Source organism: Zonotrichia albicollis, chromosome 18, assembly GCF_047830755.1.
Source record: "Zonotrichia albicollis isolate bZonAlb1 chromosome 18, bZonAlb1.hap1, whole genome shotgun sequence".
Lineage (NCBI taxonomy): Eukaryota > Metazoa > Chordata > Aves > Passeriformes > Passerellidae > Zonotrichia > Zonotrichia albicollis.
The window spans coordinates 3,706,145-3,724,461 of NC_133836.1; the positions used below are offsets into that span (position 1 = coordinate 3,706,145).

The window sequence follows — 18,317 nt, forward strand, 5'->3', positions numbered from 1 at the left end:
GATGTTCAGGGGATGCTTTACTGCAGAATGCATCTCTTAATGAAGATGTGATTTCGAGCGTTTGGGATTTTCCATGAGTTGTACTACTACAGCCTCCCAATCCCAGCTCCACCAGCCCACTCCATCCTCCTCTGCTGAGCAGAAATGCAGACATAAAAACCACATTTTATGCTACAAGAGAATTCATATTGCTAAATATAATCATCCTCTGGAGATGGAATTGGACAGTTCACCTTCTGTTCTGTTCAGTTATTTCACATAAATCCATTCAGATCACGCCCATAAATATCCAAACCTAATATGCCAATTAAAAAATGCTGATATTTAATTAAACTGGTTATGCTACCAACATCAGGCATAGAAAACACACAATTTGCTTACTATAATTTCAAAAATATCCATAAAGACAGAGTGGCCTTTGGGGGTTTTTTCATTGAGGCTTGCAGGAGACCAAATCCAGTAGAAAAAGGTTCCATCTGAAGAAAGATGCACGGTGGTCATAGTGCTGCCAACTGGGAAGTGATTTACTGGCATTGGGATTATCTGACATACCTATGAGACACAAAGCATCTTAACAGGTCAGATTGTGCAGTTTGGCCTTACAAGTATGAACAGTATGAAAAATAAATAGAGATCAAATGCAGTTAGTGCAGAAGAGGCTTAATATTGGACTTAGTAGTAGCAATACATTGATTTATTACCAACAGCTATTCTGTGATATTTGCCAAATATCCAAACCAGCTCATAGATCTCAAATTTAACCTATCTAAAAATAAAAGGATCATCTCCTCTCTAATGATGGAGAACAAACCCACAGTACCACGAGGAAAATACACATCCTATTGAGTCACCTACTTTCTGCAACTTCTCTTAAACATTGCTTGAAACTTGAGAAGAAAAGGGGAATTAAACATTCTCAGTGTCAGGAAACACACTGGACATAAATGTGTGTATCCATCCCTAAAACCACAGCAGGAAAAACCCCAAAGTAAACAAACTACCCCAGTTTTACAAAGTTGTTTATCTACAAATCACAACCAGATCTGAAACAACACCTGAATTTTGGGACAGGGGGAGAACAAAGAACTGCTCAGGAAGAACATATTCTTGATTTAAATCAAAGTCCATTTTGCTGTTGTTTGACTGCTTGAAGAAGTGACCACACTGGAAACATGGAATATCCTGGGTGGGAAGGGACCCACAGGGATCATTATCCAACTCTGGCCCTGCACAGACACCCCAAAAATCCCACCCTGTGCATTCCTGACCAAATCCTCCTGGAGTTGTGGCAGCCTTGAGCATTCCCTGGGGAGCCTGGGCAGTGCCCAGCACCTTCTGGAGGAAGAACCTTCCCCTGATACCCAAGCTAAGCCTGTTCTGACACAGCTCCAGCTGCTCCCTGGGTCCTGTCCCTGCTCACAGAGAGCAGAGGTTGGCGCTGCCCCTCCTGAGGAAGATGTGGGCTGGGCTGAGGCCTCCCCTCAGCCTCCTCCAGGCTGAACAACTCCACCAGTACCCATAATACAGAACAGTGTAATTAGAGATAAACATATATATTATAGATAGATTCTAGATAGATTCTAGATAGATTCTAGCTAAATTACGTATAAATTACGTATAAATTACGTATAAATTACGTATAAATTACGTATAAATTACGTATAAATTACGTATAAATTACGTATAAATTACGTATAAATTACGTATAAATTACGTATAAATTACGTATAAATTACGTATAAATTACGTATAAATTACGTATAAATTACGTATAAATTACGTATAAATTACGTATAAATTACGTATAAATTCTAGATAGATTCTAGCTAAATTACGTATAAATTACGTATAAATTACGTATAAATTACGTATAAATTACGTATAAATTACGTATAAATTACGTATAAATTACGTATAAATTACGTATAAATTACGTATAAATTACGTATAGATTCTAGATAGATTCTAGATAGATTACATATAAATTCTAGATAGATTCTAGATAAATTACATATAAATTCTAGAGAGATTCTAGATAGATTACATATAAATTCTAGATAGATTCTAGATAAATTACATATAAATTCTAGAGAGATTCTAGATAGATTCTAGAATAGATTCTAGATAAATTACAGATAAATTCTAGATAAATTACAGATAAATTACAGATAAATACATATATTTATACATAAGACACATTGAAACAGTAACATCTCCACCATAACTTCCACATTCACCACAGAGTCGCTTCAAGGCCGGGTTAGAAAAACGGTTTCACAAAACAAAGAAACTTCAAGGATAAAACCAATTAAAGCCCAAATGAGCATGATTCACTCAGCCTGCTTTGTTCCTGCCCCCTTTACCTGCAGGGTATGTTGATCCACGAGCTGGAACAGGTAGTGAGGTTTGCTATCAAAGGACACGGGCCGATGGAGCAGCTTGCCGTTGCCAAAAGCCACCCAGCCCGTCTCCAGCTCCTCGTTCCGGCAGTACACAAACCCCCTGCAAAAAAACCCACCAGGATGCTCAGACTCCATCAGCCCTGCCCTGCCTCCCTGGGTTTTATTTCAAATAACAACCACAGTGTAACCACAGTGCTGAACTTTGACTGAACTTATTCAAGTCAGCAAGTTTTGTTGTGAAAGGCTTGAAGCGTAAAAAGCCTCGTGGTTTTCAAGCAATGAAGAAGCAAGGAGGTGCAGTGAGTCACAGCTGCACTAATTACTTAATGAATGACATAATTAGCAAACAAACACTCACAAATTCAGCTATAAATAAGAAGTCACAGAACTGGTCTGTAGTATATTCCTCTCAGCAGAGAATCAAGCAACATACTCGACATTAAAAAATAAAACTGAATTTAAAATTCTGCTGCTGTGGAGATTGAACTAACAGCTTCTACAGGCCCCTTCCAACCTCAACTTGTTCTTTAATTTTAGACAAAACACACTTGTGACAGTGTTCAGAGGATGAGGGAAGAGACAAGGATCTGACCCTGTTTCAGAAGGCTGATTTATTATTTTATGATATATATTATATTACAACTGTACTAAAAGAATAGAAGAAAGAATTTCATCAGAAGGCTGGCTAAGAATAGAAAAAAAGGAATGAAATAAAGGCTTGTGTCTCAGAGAGTCTGAGCCAGCTGACTGTGATTGGCCATTAATTAGAAACAACCACATGAGACCAATCACAGATCCACCCGTTGCATCCCACAGCAGCAGACAACCATTGTTTACATTTGGTTCCTGAGGCCTCTCAGCTTCTCAGGAGGAAAAATCCTAAGGAAAGGATTTTTTAGAAAATATCACGGCTACACACACTCAATAAGAATTTCAGATGAGAAACCCAACACATTAAAACAGCATTTCATGAAAATTCACAAGATCATGGAATCACTGACTGGTTTGGGCTGGGAGGGACCTTAAGAGATGATCTCCTTCCAAGCCCCATATCCTCCCAACACCTGGGAGAGGTGTCCCAAGTCAGGAACCTTTGTGTTTCAGCAGCTGTGCAGGAGTGCTGTGGTGTGTTCTTAAGTTTGTTAGTTTACTCTCCCCATTTTCTGTATTAAATGGTTTCTTCCTTTCCCAGGACCCTGTCAGTTAGGTTGCTATGGAAATGAAACTGCTCCTCCCCTGGTTTCTCTTATAAAGTGAAAGTTGTTTCCTCCTTGGGCTCAGTCAATCACTCCTTTTGTCCTCCCAGGTTTCGAGAATTTTCTTTTCTCTGGGAGTTATAGTTGGCTGTAGCCCCGGAGCCCCTCCTATGATTTATAACAGTTGGTTACTTTGGTATATCAGTTATGTTTCGTACCTCCAAATATGTATTTCTATTGGATAGCCGGGTTTCCCTGCCTTCTTCCCCCCTTTTCCCTTAAAACCCTCTCCCACCCCCTGTTCGGGGCCATTTGCTGGGTGTTTCCCCTCCTTGTTGGTTCTTCTGTAATAAACCGACAGTTTACCCCCAGCAAGTGGTCGCCTCCTAATTCATCTCTCACCGCGCTGCTCCGAGCTATCCCCCAGCTCAGCCCGAGGCCAAGACGCCGAGGGGGGCTGGCTTCAGCTGCACAGGGGCCCTGGCCTTCGCCCCTCACCAGACAGCCGGATCCAGGGCCGTGGTCGCCCCCGCGCACAGGAGAGGCAGCAGGGCAGTCCCTTACCTCAGGGTTCCATGCAGGCCCGAGCCCAGTTTGCTGATTCCCCTGCCCACGGAGTTGGTGGTGTACAGGTAGAGCCCGTCGGCCGCGAGGCACCGGCCCAGGTCTGCATCTGCAGCAGGAGCAAGCACAGCACAGAGCAGCTCTGTCACTGCAACATCCCAGCTGGCAATTCTCCCTGGGGGCTGCACCCCCATGCTCATGGCAGCCCTTTTTCAATACTAAATGTATGATTTGGTGCTCCAAGAGCTGCTGGAACACAGGCACAGCCCAGCAGACCCAGGGGTTCTTCACATCTTTAAGCCTCAGAGGTGCCCAGATGGTCTCACTCAGTGTGAGAGGGAAGAAGAATCTAACACTGAGCCTTGATCTCTCTTCTGCCAAACTCTGTGATTTGACAAATCCTAAAGCTGCTCAGATCCTTCCACTTCTGAACAGTTCAATTAGGACAAAATGTATTTGAATCACAGAGCAGTAATTATTAATAATCAAGATGGGACACAAGTCCAGTCAATCTATTGAAGTTCACAGGATCTGGACACTCAGCTCAGGAAGGAAAAGTCCACTCACTCTCTTGCCTAAACAGCTAAAAAGAGATGTCTCCAATAAATCTGCAGGTAAAATAACACCTCAGATTTTTAAACTCTTTATGGATTGCATTAAATGTCATCAAAGCTTAAACTAATATTTCTAAAACCATGTGAACTCTTATTTATTACCAAAATAGTAAACAAACAAAGCAGTAAAAACTGAGAATAAATTCAGGGAAAGAAATACAAAAGAAAGCATTAAAAAAAACCCTTCAAACTCAACTGGGTAGAAACAAAAGCAGAGTAGGGAAGAGGGGAAAAACAAAACAATGAACTTGTACTTCTAAAAATAAACGTGCTGTGCCACTGATAGCTGGCTGTTGAGCACAGGGACACTGCACAGGGCAGGGATTGTGCTCTAATCCAAACTCTGCCTGACCCCTCTGAAAAATTCCCACTGGAGTCAGGAAGGGTCACTGGATCACTGGACTGCTTCCCACAGCCTGACAGTTCAAACCAGCAGCTGCTCTCCAGCAACATTTCTTGAGCCCCAACTCCAAAGTTTTACTTTATTTGTCTTTAAACAATTATCAGCACTTAAAGCATCCTGTCCTCCTCTGCTGGTGGTGACAGGGATGCAATAATTCACCTTTGTTCTCACTGCTGGCACCAGTGTTGGCATCAGGGGCAGGTAACATGTCCTCAAAGCCCCAGGACACGATGTGCTTCCCTCCAAGCAGGCACGAGGGGGATCCAGGGCCTCCCTCCAAAAGCAACAACCTTTAAGCAGAAAATAAAATCAAATTTTATAAGGAACAGCGGTAGGAAAAATGAGCTAAATTAAAAGTTAAGCCCACAATGTATTTAAAGTAATTATTCTGTCAGAGTTCATAAGTCATTTAAAGGAATCATCAATATTTAATGAAAAAAACAAAACACCCAAAACCCAATCAATGCTTTTAGGTTTGATTTTCTAATGTCTTCTGCACATGACTAAATCTTCCCTAAAGCTTTCAATAACTCTAAAGCCTTTTAATCACTTTTAAAGCCATTCCTCCCTACATGCACTTAACACATTTTTCAGAGCTGCTGGAAAAGTCTACAAGGAGAAAAGTTCTACAAACCTGTAGAGAACATCAGCCACAGGCAGGGACCCCAGCTCAGTCTGTTTCTGTAATAGATGCACTGTATGAACAAAGGTTTTCAGCGACCCTCTAAAAGGACAAGAAAAACATGAATTAAAGATGTCTACTGAAGGCAGACTGAACACACACAACAGCAGCCACGGAGAACACCCACAGCCACAATATGGCATCAGCTTCTCTTCTAAGTGGCATCTCCTTCCTGCAGGATGTTCATTCTTTGGGGAGGAAGGGGAAGGAGGAAGAGAGGGGTGTTGGAGATTTTTTCAGGGATGGCTCAGAAGGCAGCTGTGAGGGACAGGTTCTCACAGCCTGCTTCTGTGAACAGCAGAGGTTCTCAGGTTATTTTTAATTACAGGTAAAAGTGACAAACAGGAAGGCCTTGAGAGCCTTGCACATCAGAGTTCTCAGGCAGCTTTCTCATAACAAGTGGATGTTCTATCTTTGGCTGTTTTGGGAAAGCAAGAATAATTTTGAGAACCCAAATCTTGGTATTGGAAACATAAGGAGGGGTTGGTGTGTAATCTCTGACCTATTGTGAGCTCAGATTTTGCAATATGCATGAAGTGAATTAACACTGTTATAAAAGGTGCCTGATTGATGAATAAAGTGGAGTCGATGCTGACCAACGCAAGGTGGGTCGTCTCCCCTCCAACTTCAATAGAGAGGGACAGGCAGAATGCTGGGGAACCTCTGGCCTGAATTCCACCTTGTTTTGGAAGAGGCTGAAGCCCCAGTTGGGAGCAGAGCAGCTGGGTTATCAACAGCAGGTTCAGAAAGGCAATCCAGGATAAAACACCTCAACCTTGCTCCTGGCAGCTCTCTCAGGACCTTTTGTAGCTGATTAATCACACTCAGATCTCCAGTGCAACCCATGGACCTTCCTGCTGAGCCCAGCTCTGAGCAAGGGCTGCTGCACTCCCAGCTGGAGATGCCTTTGCTAACTCCAATAGGACTCACCCATTTCTTATCAAGATTCTGATTTCCTTTCACAGAATCATGGCATGTCCTGAGCTGGAAGGGACCACAGGGATCCCCATCCAGCTCCTGGCCCTGCACAGACACCCCAACAATCCCAGGCTGTCCCTGAGAGTTTTGCCCAAACACTGCAGGAGCTGTGGCAGCTCAGGGCTGTGCCCATCCCTGGGCAGCCTGGGCAGTGCCAGCCCCTTTCCCTCACCACAAACCCCCTGGCACAGCTCCAGCTGCTCCCTGGTCCCGGAGCTGTGGCAGCTCAGGGCTGTGCCCATCCCTGGGCAGCCTGGGCAGTGCCAGCCCCTTTCCCTCACCACAAACCCCCTGGCACAGCTCCAGCTGCTCCCTGCACTGCCCCTCCTGAGGAAGTTGTGCATTGGGATGAGCTCTCCCCTCACAACCCCAAATCTGGAAGATCCAGACCTCTTTAAAAATCAGTATTTTACAATTTCTGTTTTCAAGGTCAGGGCCATTTTCTGGCAGATGTGATATTTATTTCCAGGCATCACAGCCCACCTAAGCAGGAGAATTTGGCTGTGTCTCAGGTCAGGGAGGAGCTGCTTTCTCCACAACAGGAGTGATCAGCTGCAGAGCTCCTTGCCCTGCACTCTGCTGAATCCAACCTTTTGCTGCCACTTGTGGTCACTCAGCTCCCAAATTTCCCTCCTCCACACCCCAATCCTTGCTTTCCCCAGTGACATCTCTGCTCTTTGCTTTCACTGACAAACCTCAGCCCGGAGAAAACTGACACCAAACACATTAAAGCACCTCAATTAATTATTTAAAGCAATATTTACCCTGTGGTTTTATTTTTAGCACTAAGAAGCACCCAAGATTGCAACTAGGAATGTCAATAATGGTCTCATTTTCAAGGTTTTTTCTTCAACACATGACTTAGATATTTAAAGGAAAAGTGTGAAGCTTTCAGAGGTGAACAAAGCACAATGGGATATTTCAACTCTCTAAGCAATGCAAGACTTGCAAAGAAAATAAAAGATCAACCTGAAGTTCAAAAGCTCTACTTGAAATTTAGCTCAGCTGCAACAGAACATCCCATATTTCCTGCAAATTCACATCTGGGAAAAAAAAAAAAGAAATGAGATTGTGTTTATCAAATCCAATTTCTCTGAGCTATGTTCAAGTACACTGCCTTTCAGATAAGGCAGTTGTCATGACAGAATAATTTGCCACAAACCATAAATTTCTCATTGACTTCATTAAAACAAGTGCACTAGAAATTAAGTAGGTTTCATTTGAATAAACCTTTTCCTAAAGCAAATCATGCCATATCCTGGGAACTCCAACATCTTAAATCAGAGTTAAACTCCACAGACAAGGCTGTGACCTGGAGAAACATTGAAAACAATATTTCCAAAAGGCTCCTTGTGACTTTAAAGCCACATTCACGAGGCTTTGCAGAGGTTTTGTATTTCCTCTCCCTCTCCCCAAGCCCCATTCTCTCAAAATAGTAGGTTTTGATTAAAAGCAAATATATCCAATTTGACCTCAATCACTTGATGCCAAACCCATGCAGGACAAGGGGTATTTTAATCCACAATAGTTGAACTCTTCACTGGCTACAAAATTTAAAAAATACCTCCAGACATTTGAGAGACAACACTGAAATCAAACCTGCTCTGAAACCTGGCAGTTCCACCTTCTCCAGCAAAGAAAGGTGCAGGACAAAGGGGAAGGAGACAACTTTTGTCCCTGATAAACACATTTGGAGCCACTCCTAGAGCAGCTCCCTGCAGGAGAAGCAGCAAAGTGCACACGAGGCATTGCTAACCCACATCCCTCTGCCTTTGCATATGCCAAACACATGCAAAAAAGAAATGCTTAGCAGTTTCACCCTTTCCAACCCAATATTTAAATATCAGAAAGAGAAAGGCTGGTACAAGCTAAAAATATCTGTCACTAGTGCAGTCAGATCATTTTTGATTTGTTTCAGTGGAAAGAGAGAATGAACACCAACCACAGCTTTGCCCAGGGGTGCTGGAGTCACCTCCTGGAAGGGTTCAAAAATCATGGATGTGCAATTTGGGGGTATGGTTAATGGTGAATCATGGCTGGACTCTGCCAGAGCTCCTTAATTCTCTATTTTGCCAGTAAACTTTTGTGTGCTTGTGACCTCTTAGAGAACATCTGGTTGGGATTTTGCCTTACTCCAAACCTCAAGAATCTCAGTGCAACCCTTGAATTCAGGAACTCCAGGGTGTTACATCCAATCTTACCAATCCTGTTGTATTGCACTAAACAGTTTAATAAATTGTTGTTTTGCACTGGGTGATTTGAAATTTGTACTGAGTATGTTATGTCACGTAGATTGTCATTTTCCTTCTGCCATCACAAGGGACCCCTCCCACTGCTGACTGCCCAAGGCTCTCCAAGTGAACACCGATTTATGGGACTTGCCTGAGCCATTGTGAACACTGTGATGGCGTTTCTGATGGGAACATGACTTTTGAAAGATTTTGGAGCCAAATGTAAGGAATCTCTAAATAACCTGTGTTCAGGATAATGGATTGAAAGCTGGGCAGGATAGCTATTGAGAGAAATTTGCAAATTTTCATTTGTTTGTAATAGGAATTCCAATTTTTCCAAATCAAAGGGTAGATAAATGCACGTCGGGTCACACCCTGTGAGGGCCCGCAGGAGGCAGCAACCTTTGATAATTAGTTTTGAAATTAATTCTTGTGGAGTCACAATAGTTTTTGGTGATTGGGGAGTGTAACATCAAATAAAGTAAAGCAGTGCCACTCCAGGCTTGTGCTGCTGCTGAGGCCTTTTTGTTCTGTGCTGTGCCTCCACTGGTAGCTGCAAAAAGAGCTCCAAAAGAGGGGCACTGTCACCATCTAGCCAGGATGTGTTGTGGGATCTCAGCACCTCAGCACTGAGGTGTCACCGAGAGCACCCTTGGGGGGCTCGGGAGTCCTGGAATGTTCCAGAAGTGCCTGGTGGCTGGACTTTGATCCTACACGGGAGACGACACCTGTATGAGGATAGGAGGGTTTCACCGGGGTGAATGGTGAAGGGATTGGTTAATTAGAGAGTGAAACACAGGGTTTAGGATTTCTGTACAGGGGGGTTTAGAGAAGTAAGATGGAGGAATTGGGGCGTGTCCTGTCCTCCTTCTTCTTCTTCTTCTCCTCCATCTTCTGTGGTGATGGTGGCACTTTGGGATTGGTCATTACTAAAAGTGCACTGGGCAATAAGGGTGAAAGGTATTGGGGAAAAATGATAAATATTGTACACGTAACTTTGGGTATAAAGATAGGTGACCGCCCGGAGGGCAGGGAGTGTGCTCATGGCTGGCTGCTGAGCAGAGCTCTGTCGGGCCGAGAGAAAATCTTTTAGATAAACAATTAATAAACACCGAGACCGAAAGAAGAACTGAAGCCTCTTCTCGTCCTTTGAAACGTGGGCTGCCCCAAGGCCACCCCGGGCCTTTCCAGGCCACCCAAACAGCCGAAAACCGGACAACGTGTGACAAGGGTCCACAGCCAGCCAGAGTGGACTCAAACAACAATCCAAGAGACACGGATCTTACACAATCCCACGATTCTCTGTCACTTCAGCTCCCTTACCTTGCACAAGCCAAGGCAACCAGGGCAGCAGCAGCATTTTCCTTCTGCTTGTAGGGGATGTGCTGGCCGGAGGGCGCCGCGTCCTCGAGCCAGGAGCAGAGCAGGGCCTCGATGCCGTTGAGGCAGTCGGCCGGTTCCTTGGTGAGGCTCAGGGGCTGGCAGTCCCGCAGGCAGTTCAGCAGCACCTCGGCGGTGATGTTACACAGGGAAGGGTCCGTCCTGCTCTGCGACTGGATCAGCGGGAACACCAGCAGCAGCCCCATGCGGGAGGTGAAGGGAGCCTGCTCGGGCTGCTGCAACAGCCCCTGGCGCTTGAGCAGGGCCAGCGCCTCCTCGTCGCCGGAGCTGTCGCGGTCGTGCTGCTCCTCCAGGGCCAGCTGGCGCTGGGCGTTCCAGAGCCCGCGCAGCGCGTTCAGCCGGTACTCCAGCAGCCGCGCGTACGCGTTGCTCTGGTTGCCGCACACCGAGCGCAGGCGCTCCGCCAGCTCCGTCGGGTTCTTGGTCTCGAAGGTCAGGATCTGCAAAAAGGGGAAAGTTGGGTGTTTATAGAGGGTTTAAAGGGGGGAAAAAATAAAATTTCGTATCGCTGTGGTGTGAGTTTTAGATGAGTTGTTCTCTGTGGCAGATGTAGGGAGATTGGTTTGAATTTTTGGGTGAGTGGGGCTGTGTCCATCTTGGGATGAGGAGTGATGGCCATAAACTAAAGCACAAGGAATAAACTAAAGCGCATGGAATAAACTTCAAACACATGGAATAAACTTCAAACACATGGAATAAACTTCAAACACATGGAATAAACTTCAAACACATGGAATAAACTTCAAACACATGGAATAAACTAAAAAACTAAAGCACATGAAATCCCATGAACCTCTATCCATGGAGGATGGCAAGGACTGGGACAGATGCCCAGGGAGGGTGTCCTGAGAGAGAGACTCCACATCTCCCTGCGTCACCTGGGAAAAAATAAAATTTCATATCGCTGTGGTGTAAGTTTTAGATGAGCTGTTCTCTGTGGCAGATGTAGGGAGATTGGTTTGAATTTTTGGGTGAGTGGTGCTGTGTCCATCTTGGGATGAGGAGTGATGGCCATAAACTAAAGCACAAGGAATTAACTAAAACACATGGAATAAACTTAAAACACATGGAATAAACTTAAAACACATGGAATAAACTTAAAACACATGGAATAAACTAAAGCACAAGGAATAAACTAAAAAACTAAAGCACATGGAATCCCATGAACCTCCCTCCATGGAGGATGGCAAGGACTGGGACAGATGCCCAGGGAGGGTGTCCTGAGAGAGAGACTCCACATCTCCCTGTGTCACCTGGGAAAAAATAAAATTTCATATCGCTGTGGTGTGAGTTTTAGATGAGCTGTTCTCTGTGGCAGATGTAGGGAGATTGGTTTGAATTTTTGGGTGAGTGGTGCTGTGTCCATCTTGGGATGAGGAGTGATGGCCATAAACTAAAACACATGGAATAAACTTAAAACACATGGAATAAACTTAAAACACATGGAATAAGCTTAAAACACATGGAATAAGCTTAAAACACATGGAATCAACTTAAAACACATGGAATCAACTAAAAAACTAAAGCACATGGAATCCCATGAACCTCCCTCCATGGAGGATGGCAAGGACTGGGACAGCTGCCCAGGGAGGGTGTGGAGTCTCTCTCTCAGGACATTCCACCTGCTCCAGGTGGCCCTGCCTTGGCAGGGGTTTGGACTGGGGAATCTCCAGAAATCCCTTCCCAAGACCCCTTCCCACCCCACTGCTCTGGGATTCTGTGAACCTCTCATTGCTGACTCAGCATCCTCACCAAACCCCAGGTCTGGGGATTTTTTAAGCTTTCAATAAACAACAACACAGATTGTAAAGAAAAACACACACACACACACAAAAGAGTAGCTTGGAAAACAAAACATTCCACTCTCCTTTGGAGCTTTTCTCTGCAATCGAGGCAATTTTGCTAAAAACTTCAAAAGAACTCCAAGGTTGGAGGGTCCCAGGGGTTTAGAGCCCTTCTATGAAAACTGAGAGGTCACAAATATTGTGTAACAGGAACATGCTTGTTCTAGTTTTGGAACAAAAAATAAACAAATAAACCAACCAACCAGTTTATTCCAATCCACCCAGAGCTCTGTTACACCCTCTCCCTCCCCTGCTTTTTTCTCTCTTAAATTTTATCATCTTGCACTTAGCTACACCTTTCTCAAAATACTTCAAGTTGCTGCTGTAGTTAAAAACCCTAAAAGTCTCCTCCTCATCATTTCAGACAGAAGAAAGAGGCTTTTTTGGCACTTCTAAATAAAACTGGAAACCAAGCTGGAACAACAGAAAACAAATCAAGCATGACACAAAAATATATTTATGGTTTAATACCTAGCCTGGGACTGGAAAATTCAGAGTTTTAAGTAATTTATAGACAACTTTTCTCCTTCCAGCAAACAACAGTGGAGATCAGCAAAGTCACTGGAGCTGTGGCAAGCTCAAGGAAAGCCATGAGCCAAGCATTTTGTGATACTCTGGATCCAGTGTCCAAAGAGATTTGGTATCCAAAGGGCTTCTGGCCATGCTCCAAAGTGCCTCATTTCATCCACCCTCAAACACAATTTTTAGCCCATCTTTATGCTGTAAAACTGTCCTTAAAACTGTCCTTCTCTCATTTAATAAATAAATATAAAAATGTGGGAAGGGGAATGTGAGAGACAAAGCTGTCACAGGGAACGGCATCCAGGGCTGTTTGTTTTGTGGGGTTTTTAATTGCAGGCAGCATTCATAGAGATCATGAAATAAATGTTCCTGGCTAATTGCAGCCTCCTGAACAGCTTGTTAAAATGCTGCAGGACAAATCACAGCTGCCAGTGCCACACAGCCCTGAGTAAAGGCAAAGAAACAGCTTTGCAGGAGGACTTTGACCACTGGAGCCAGGAAAAGTTCACCTGAAAGGAATTCCCATCACAATTACACTTGAATGGATGTTGTATTGAGCTCCTTATACCTAATAAGCCTCCTTTAATTAACTTCTGCAAGAGATTATGAATATTAATTCCTAAACCACATATTAGACATTTAAAATAACCACCTCCTGTTGTGTGTTCTGCTGCCTCAAAAATAAGTTTGTTTGCTGTTCTAGATGGAATCACTTTCTACAACAGTTGGCTTTTGATTTTCTTGAACTAAACTGGGTGGAATTTCCACTAAGTGACAACAAGCTGCAGAAACGGAGGAAAAAGAGAATTAATTTTAAATACTGAAGAAAAGAGGTCTGCTTGTTAATAACAGAGATACCACAAAAGACAAGCTGGGATGTATTTGGTGTTGCTCCTCAAATCCCACAGTTTAACAGGAAAATGATTTTTTTTTTTGCCTTTGACATGGCCCTACAGCTCTGTCTTGTGGCAATCAGGACGAGTCAGTGTCATCAGTTTTGCTGATGAAAAGACTTTTCCTGCTGAAGTTTTAGTTTCTCCCTGATCCCACAGCTCCCAATTTGCTTTAAAAGCCTGCATGGTCTGTCTGGGATTTTGCCTCAGTCTTTGATAAGGGAAATGAGCACTAATTTGGGTAAATGATACAGGAAGTACATCAGCTTCAACAGATTCACAGGATCATTCCAAAATGGGACTTCCAGACTTTTGATAATGCAGTTTTCATCATCTGATTTCCATACAAGGTTTATGGAACCAATGGAAAAAACCCTTAATTATTCAGCATCATCTGAGGGTCTGAGCAGGAATCTGCACTCCAGAAAACGAGAGGATGTTGAAGAAAGGTGTGAGGTCATTGCAGCACAGGACACTTCAGCAAATGAAATGAAAGGCTGTTTTCCTCAAAAGCCTTTTTACCAGAGCTCAGCACTCAGAGCCACCTCCAGAAAGGAGCTGTGTTGCAATGTCCTGTTTTAAACTTCCGGGTCCCTTCCCAGGTGTGTCTGTGCCTCTCTCCCTTCCCCCTCGCCCCCTTGCTGAGTGTGCCCTGTCAATCAGGCTTAACATACCAGCAAGGTGTCATGTGGTTGGTCCCTCAGGCCTGGGGGACATTGGATAGGTGTCCCTAGTCCCTTGAGACCCTGCCCCCTTCACCTGGTTGGTGGCTCACCTGTCCCTTCCCCTGTCCTCAAGCTTATAAGGTTAATCAGACCATGAGGCCGGGATTCTGTTGGAGCAGTTGCCCCGGTGCAGACATCTCTGTAACCATGGAATAAACATCTGGCAACCCTCCAGCAGAATCCACTCCTATTTTCTCTTCACCATCACCAGAAGCTCTCTCTCCTGAGGTAAACGGAGTCCTGACAAGCCTGGACTTGCTCAGTGCCCCGCTGCACTCTCCAGCAGCCAAGGTATCTCTGGGGTAAAACACCACAGTGCTGCCTTTGGCCCAGCAGCGAGGGTCAGAACTGGCCCAGGCACCGTCTAACTGATTATATTGGGATTAATATTCCAATAGAGCTGGAAAATCAAATGTTCCCAGTGAGGTTGGGTGTCGGGTTTTTGGCTGTTTGAAGGGCCTGGAAAGGCCCGGAGTGGCCTTGGGACAGCCCGCGTATCGAAGGACGAGAAGAGGCTTCAGTTCTTCTTTCGGTTTTTATGTTTATTAATTGTTTATCTAAAAGATTTTCTTTCAGCCTGACAGAGCTCTGCTCAGCAGTCAGCCATGAGCACACTGTGCCGCTCTCCGTAAAGCCACCTATCTTTATACCCAAAGTTACGTGTACAATATTTATCATTTTTCCCCAATACCATTTATTCTTATTACTCGGTGCACTTTCAGTAATAACCAATCCAAAAGTGCCACCATCACCATAGAAGATGGAGGAGAAGAAGGAGAAGGACAGGACACACCCCAATTCCTCCATCTTACTTCTCTAAACCCCCCTGTACAGAAATCCTAAACCCTGTGTCTCACCCTCTAATTAACTCATCCCTTCACCATTCACCCCGGTGAAACCCTCCTGTCCTCATACAGGTGTTGTCTCCTGTGGAGGATCAAAGTCCAGCCACCAGACACTTCTGGAACATTCCAGGACTCCCGAGCCCCCCAAGGGTGCTCTCGGTGGCACCTCAGGACTGAGATCCGACAGTTGGGACAAACACCCAGGGTTCAGACTCATCCCAGGAACTGCTCTGGGAGCCAAACCCAGCCCAGCAGTGCCAGAGCCTCACTTGGCCCCGCCACATCCACCAGTGCTCCCCTCTGCATCCATTAAAGGCTCCACACAGGAATCCCAGCCCTCGCCAGGATATCTCCAGGCAAAGCTTGTCATCTTCCAAATATCTGAAGTCAAAACAAGTTCAAATAAAATACAAGAAACCCTCATCATGTTCTTTCACAAATTCTGATACAAACAACACAACTAGCGGGGTTTATAAAAGGTAAAATTCCCGTTCCTGCTGCCTCAGGATTTACAGCTGAGCCTCAGCTCTGATTTGGGATTTGGGTGCCTCGAGATTTCCATGTGCAGCACCTGGGGAGGTGTCAGGGCAGGCTCCAAACCCAGCCCCACACAAACCCCACTGAACCGGCCCCTGATCCATCACCCCAAACTCCAACCACTCCTGACTGAGCAGAACCAGAGAGGATGGAACAAACATCACTTTGCCATAGCACAAGTTATCCTGTAAGAAGCTACTTGTGTATCACTCAAAACATCATTAAATAGTTTAATTGTCACTCTTTTAATTCTACAGTATCTTATCCTTACACACCATTTCCTTGTTTGATCTTTTCAATCAATTTTAGTCAATATTTTAATTAGAAAATGGTAGAGCCAAAGTTCAATCACTCTAATTGGTCCTTGACATCTTCAACATTGAGAAGCACAAAAGGAAACTGATTTTAGATGAACTATGGGGAGGTGCCATCTTCCCACTGTACCCAATATTTCTCTTTTTACATCACATCACCCAGGTAATTCTTCCCATTAAACAGAATTTTTGCCAAATCTGCTCCAGGAAGGAGGGGCTGATATTCTCTATTTTCAGGGCACCATGTTTCTCTGCTGATAGTAAATCCCAGACCAAGGCAATTAACACACACCAATATACATGGAGAGTTTTAGCCTGAGCTTTTATGACCCTATCAAGTAAATTTAAATGTGAGCTGTCACTACAAGGCAGCTTTCTCCTCTGGCTACAATTCCTGCCCCTTGTCCCCTCCCTGGGGCCTGTGGGGGATTTTGTATTTTAATTCTGCTACCCAGGAACTGAGGAGCAGGGAAGTTGTGCACAAAGAGAGGTTTTCATCCTGAACTTGCATATTGGAAAGGGAAGCCTCTAAATCTCCCCAACAATATTTAATTCTTTCTCTCCAGAGTTCAATGGGCTGAAGTTCACATGAGAAGATGAGGATGGTGGAACATTTATCAGGATCAATTATATCCCTATACCCCCCTGAGTATTAAATATGGATTATTTCCATCCCACAGGAGGTACAAATCTCAAAATTGTAAAATATCTTTAAAAGCAGCATGAAAAAAATTAATTCCATTACTTTGCCCACCCCATAACAGGTACAAGGCCATTCCTCTTGAACAGAATTAACAGAGGCAGCACCACTTGTTTACTGGGCTCTTTTGTCTCTGGAAACACCAATAAAACCATGTAAAAAGAGTGAATTACAAAAAGTATGGATTATTCTGTAAGAGAAACAGCACAAGTGACAGTTTTAAAGGTACCCTGAAGATTGAAACACATCCCAGCAGAACCTGCTCCATAAACAACCCTGTGTCCTTGTGTCCCACTGGGCTGAGCCCTCCTGCTCCTGGCATGGCTGGGACATGGGCACGGAGCTGCCTGGGGGCAAAACCCACCTGAAATTCCTCTCTAAAAAATTTCTCAGCCCCCTTCTAAAGCAAAACCCACCTTCAATTCCTCTCTAACATTTCCCAGCCCTCTTCTAAAGCAAAACCCACCTTAAATTCCTCTCAAATATTTTCTAACCCCTCTCTAAAGCAAAACCCACCTTCAATTCCTCTCAAACATTTTCTAACCCCTCTCTAAAACATTTCCCAGCCCCCTTCTAAAGCAAAACCCACCTTCAATTCCTCTCAAACATTTTCTAACCCCTCTCTAAAGCAAAACCCACCTTCAATTCCTCTCTAAAACATTTCCCAGCCCCTCTCAAACATTTCCCAGCCCCTCTCTAAAGCAGAACCCACCTTAAATTCCTCTCAAACATTTCCTAGCTCCTCTAAAACATTTCCCAGCCCCCTTCTAAAGCAAAACCCACCTTCAATTCCTCTCAAACATTTCCCAGCCCCTCTCAAACATTTCCCAGCCCCTCTCTAAAGCAGAACCCACCTTCAATTCCTCTCAAACATTTCCCAGCCCCTCTCTAAAGCAAAACCCACCTTCAATTCCTCTCAAACATTTTCTAACCCCTCTCTAAAACATAACCCACCTTAAATTCCTCTCAAACATTTCCCAGCACCTCTCTAAAACATTTCTCAGCCCCTCTCTAAAGCAAAACCCACCTTAAATTCCTCTCAAACATTTCCTAGCCCCTCTCTAAAGCAAAACCCACCTTAAATTCCTCTAAAACATTTTCTAACCCCTCTCTAATGCAGAACCCACCTTCAATTCCTCTCAAACATTTCCCAGCCCCTCTCTAAAGCATTTCCCAGTCCCTCTCTAAAGCAGAACCCACCTTAATTTCCTCTCAAACATTTTCTAGCCCCTCTCTAAAACATTTCCCAGCCCCCTTCTAAAGCAAAACCCACCTTCAATTCCTTTCAAACACTTCCCAGCCCCTCTCTAAAGCAGAACCCACCTTCAATTCCTCAAACATTTCTCAGCCCCTCCCTAAAGCAAAACCCACCTTAAATTCCTCCCAAACACTTCCCAGCCCCTCTCTAAAACATAACCCACCTTAAATTCCTCTCAAACATTTCCCAGCCCCTCTCTAAAGCATTT

The 18,317-nt window shown here is 44.3% G+C and overlaps 1 protein-coding gene across 4 annotated transcripts in view; it reads right to left on the reverse strand.

Moving 5' to 3' along the window:
• HECTD4 (HECT domain E3 ubiquitin protein ligase 4) overlaps positions 1 to 18,317 on the reverse strand; it is an 82,415-nt gene that overhangs the window by 57,686 nt on the left and 6,412 nt on the right. For all 4 annotated transcript variants that reach the window (XM_074554638.1, XM_074554636.1, XM_074554637.1 and 1 more), the window contains exons 2-7: positions 10,394 to 10,911; positions 5,814 to 5,903; positions 5,339 to 5,469; positions 4,163 to 4,271; positions 2,364 to 2,502; positions 382 to 552 (exon numbers count right to left, since the gene is read on the reverse strand). In XM_074554638.1, the coding sequence (XP_074410739.1) occupies positions 382 to 552; positions 2,364 to 2,502; positions 4,163 to 4,271; positions 5,339 to 5,469; positions 5,814 to 5,903; positions 10,394 to 10,911 (1,158 nt within the window). The remainder of the gene's footprint in view (positions 1 to 381; positions 553 to 2,363; positions 2,503 to 4,162; positions 4,272 to 5,338; positions 5,470 to 5,813; positions 5,904 to 10,393; positions 10,912 to 18,317) is intronic.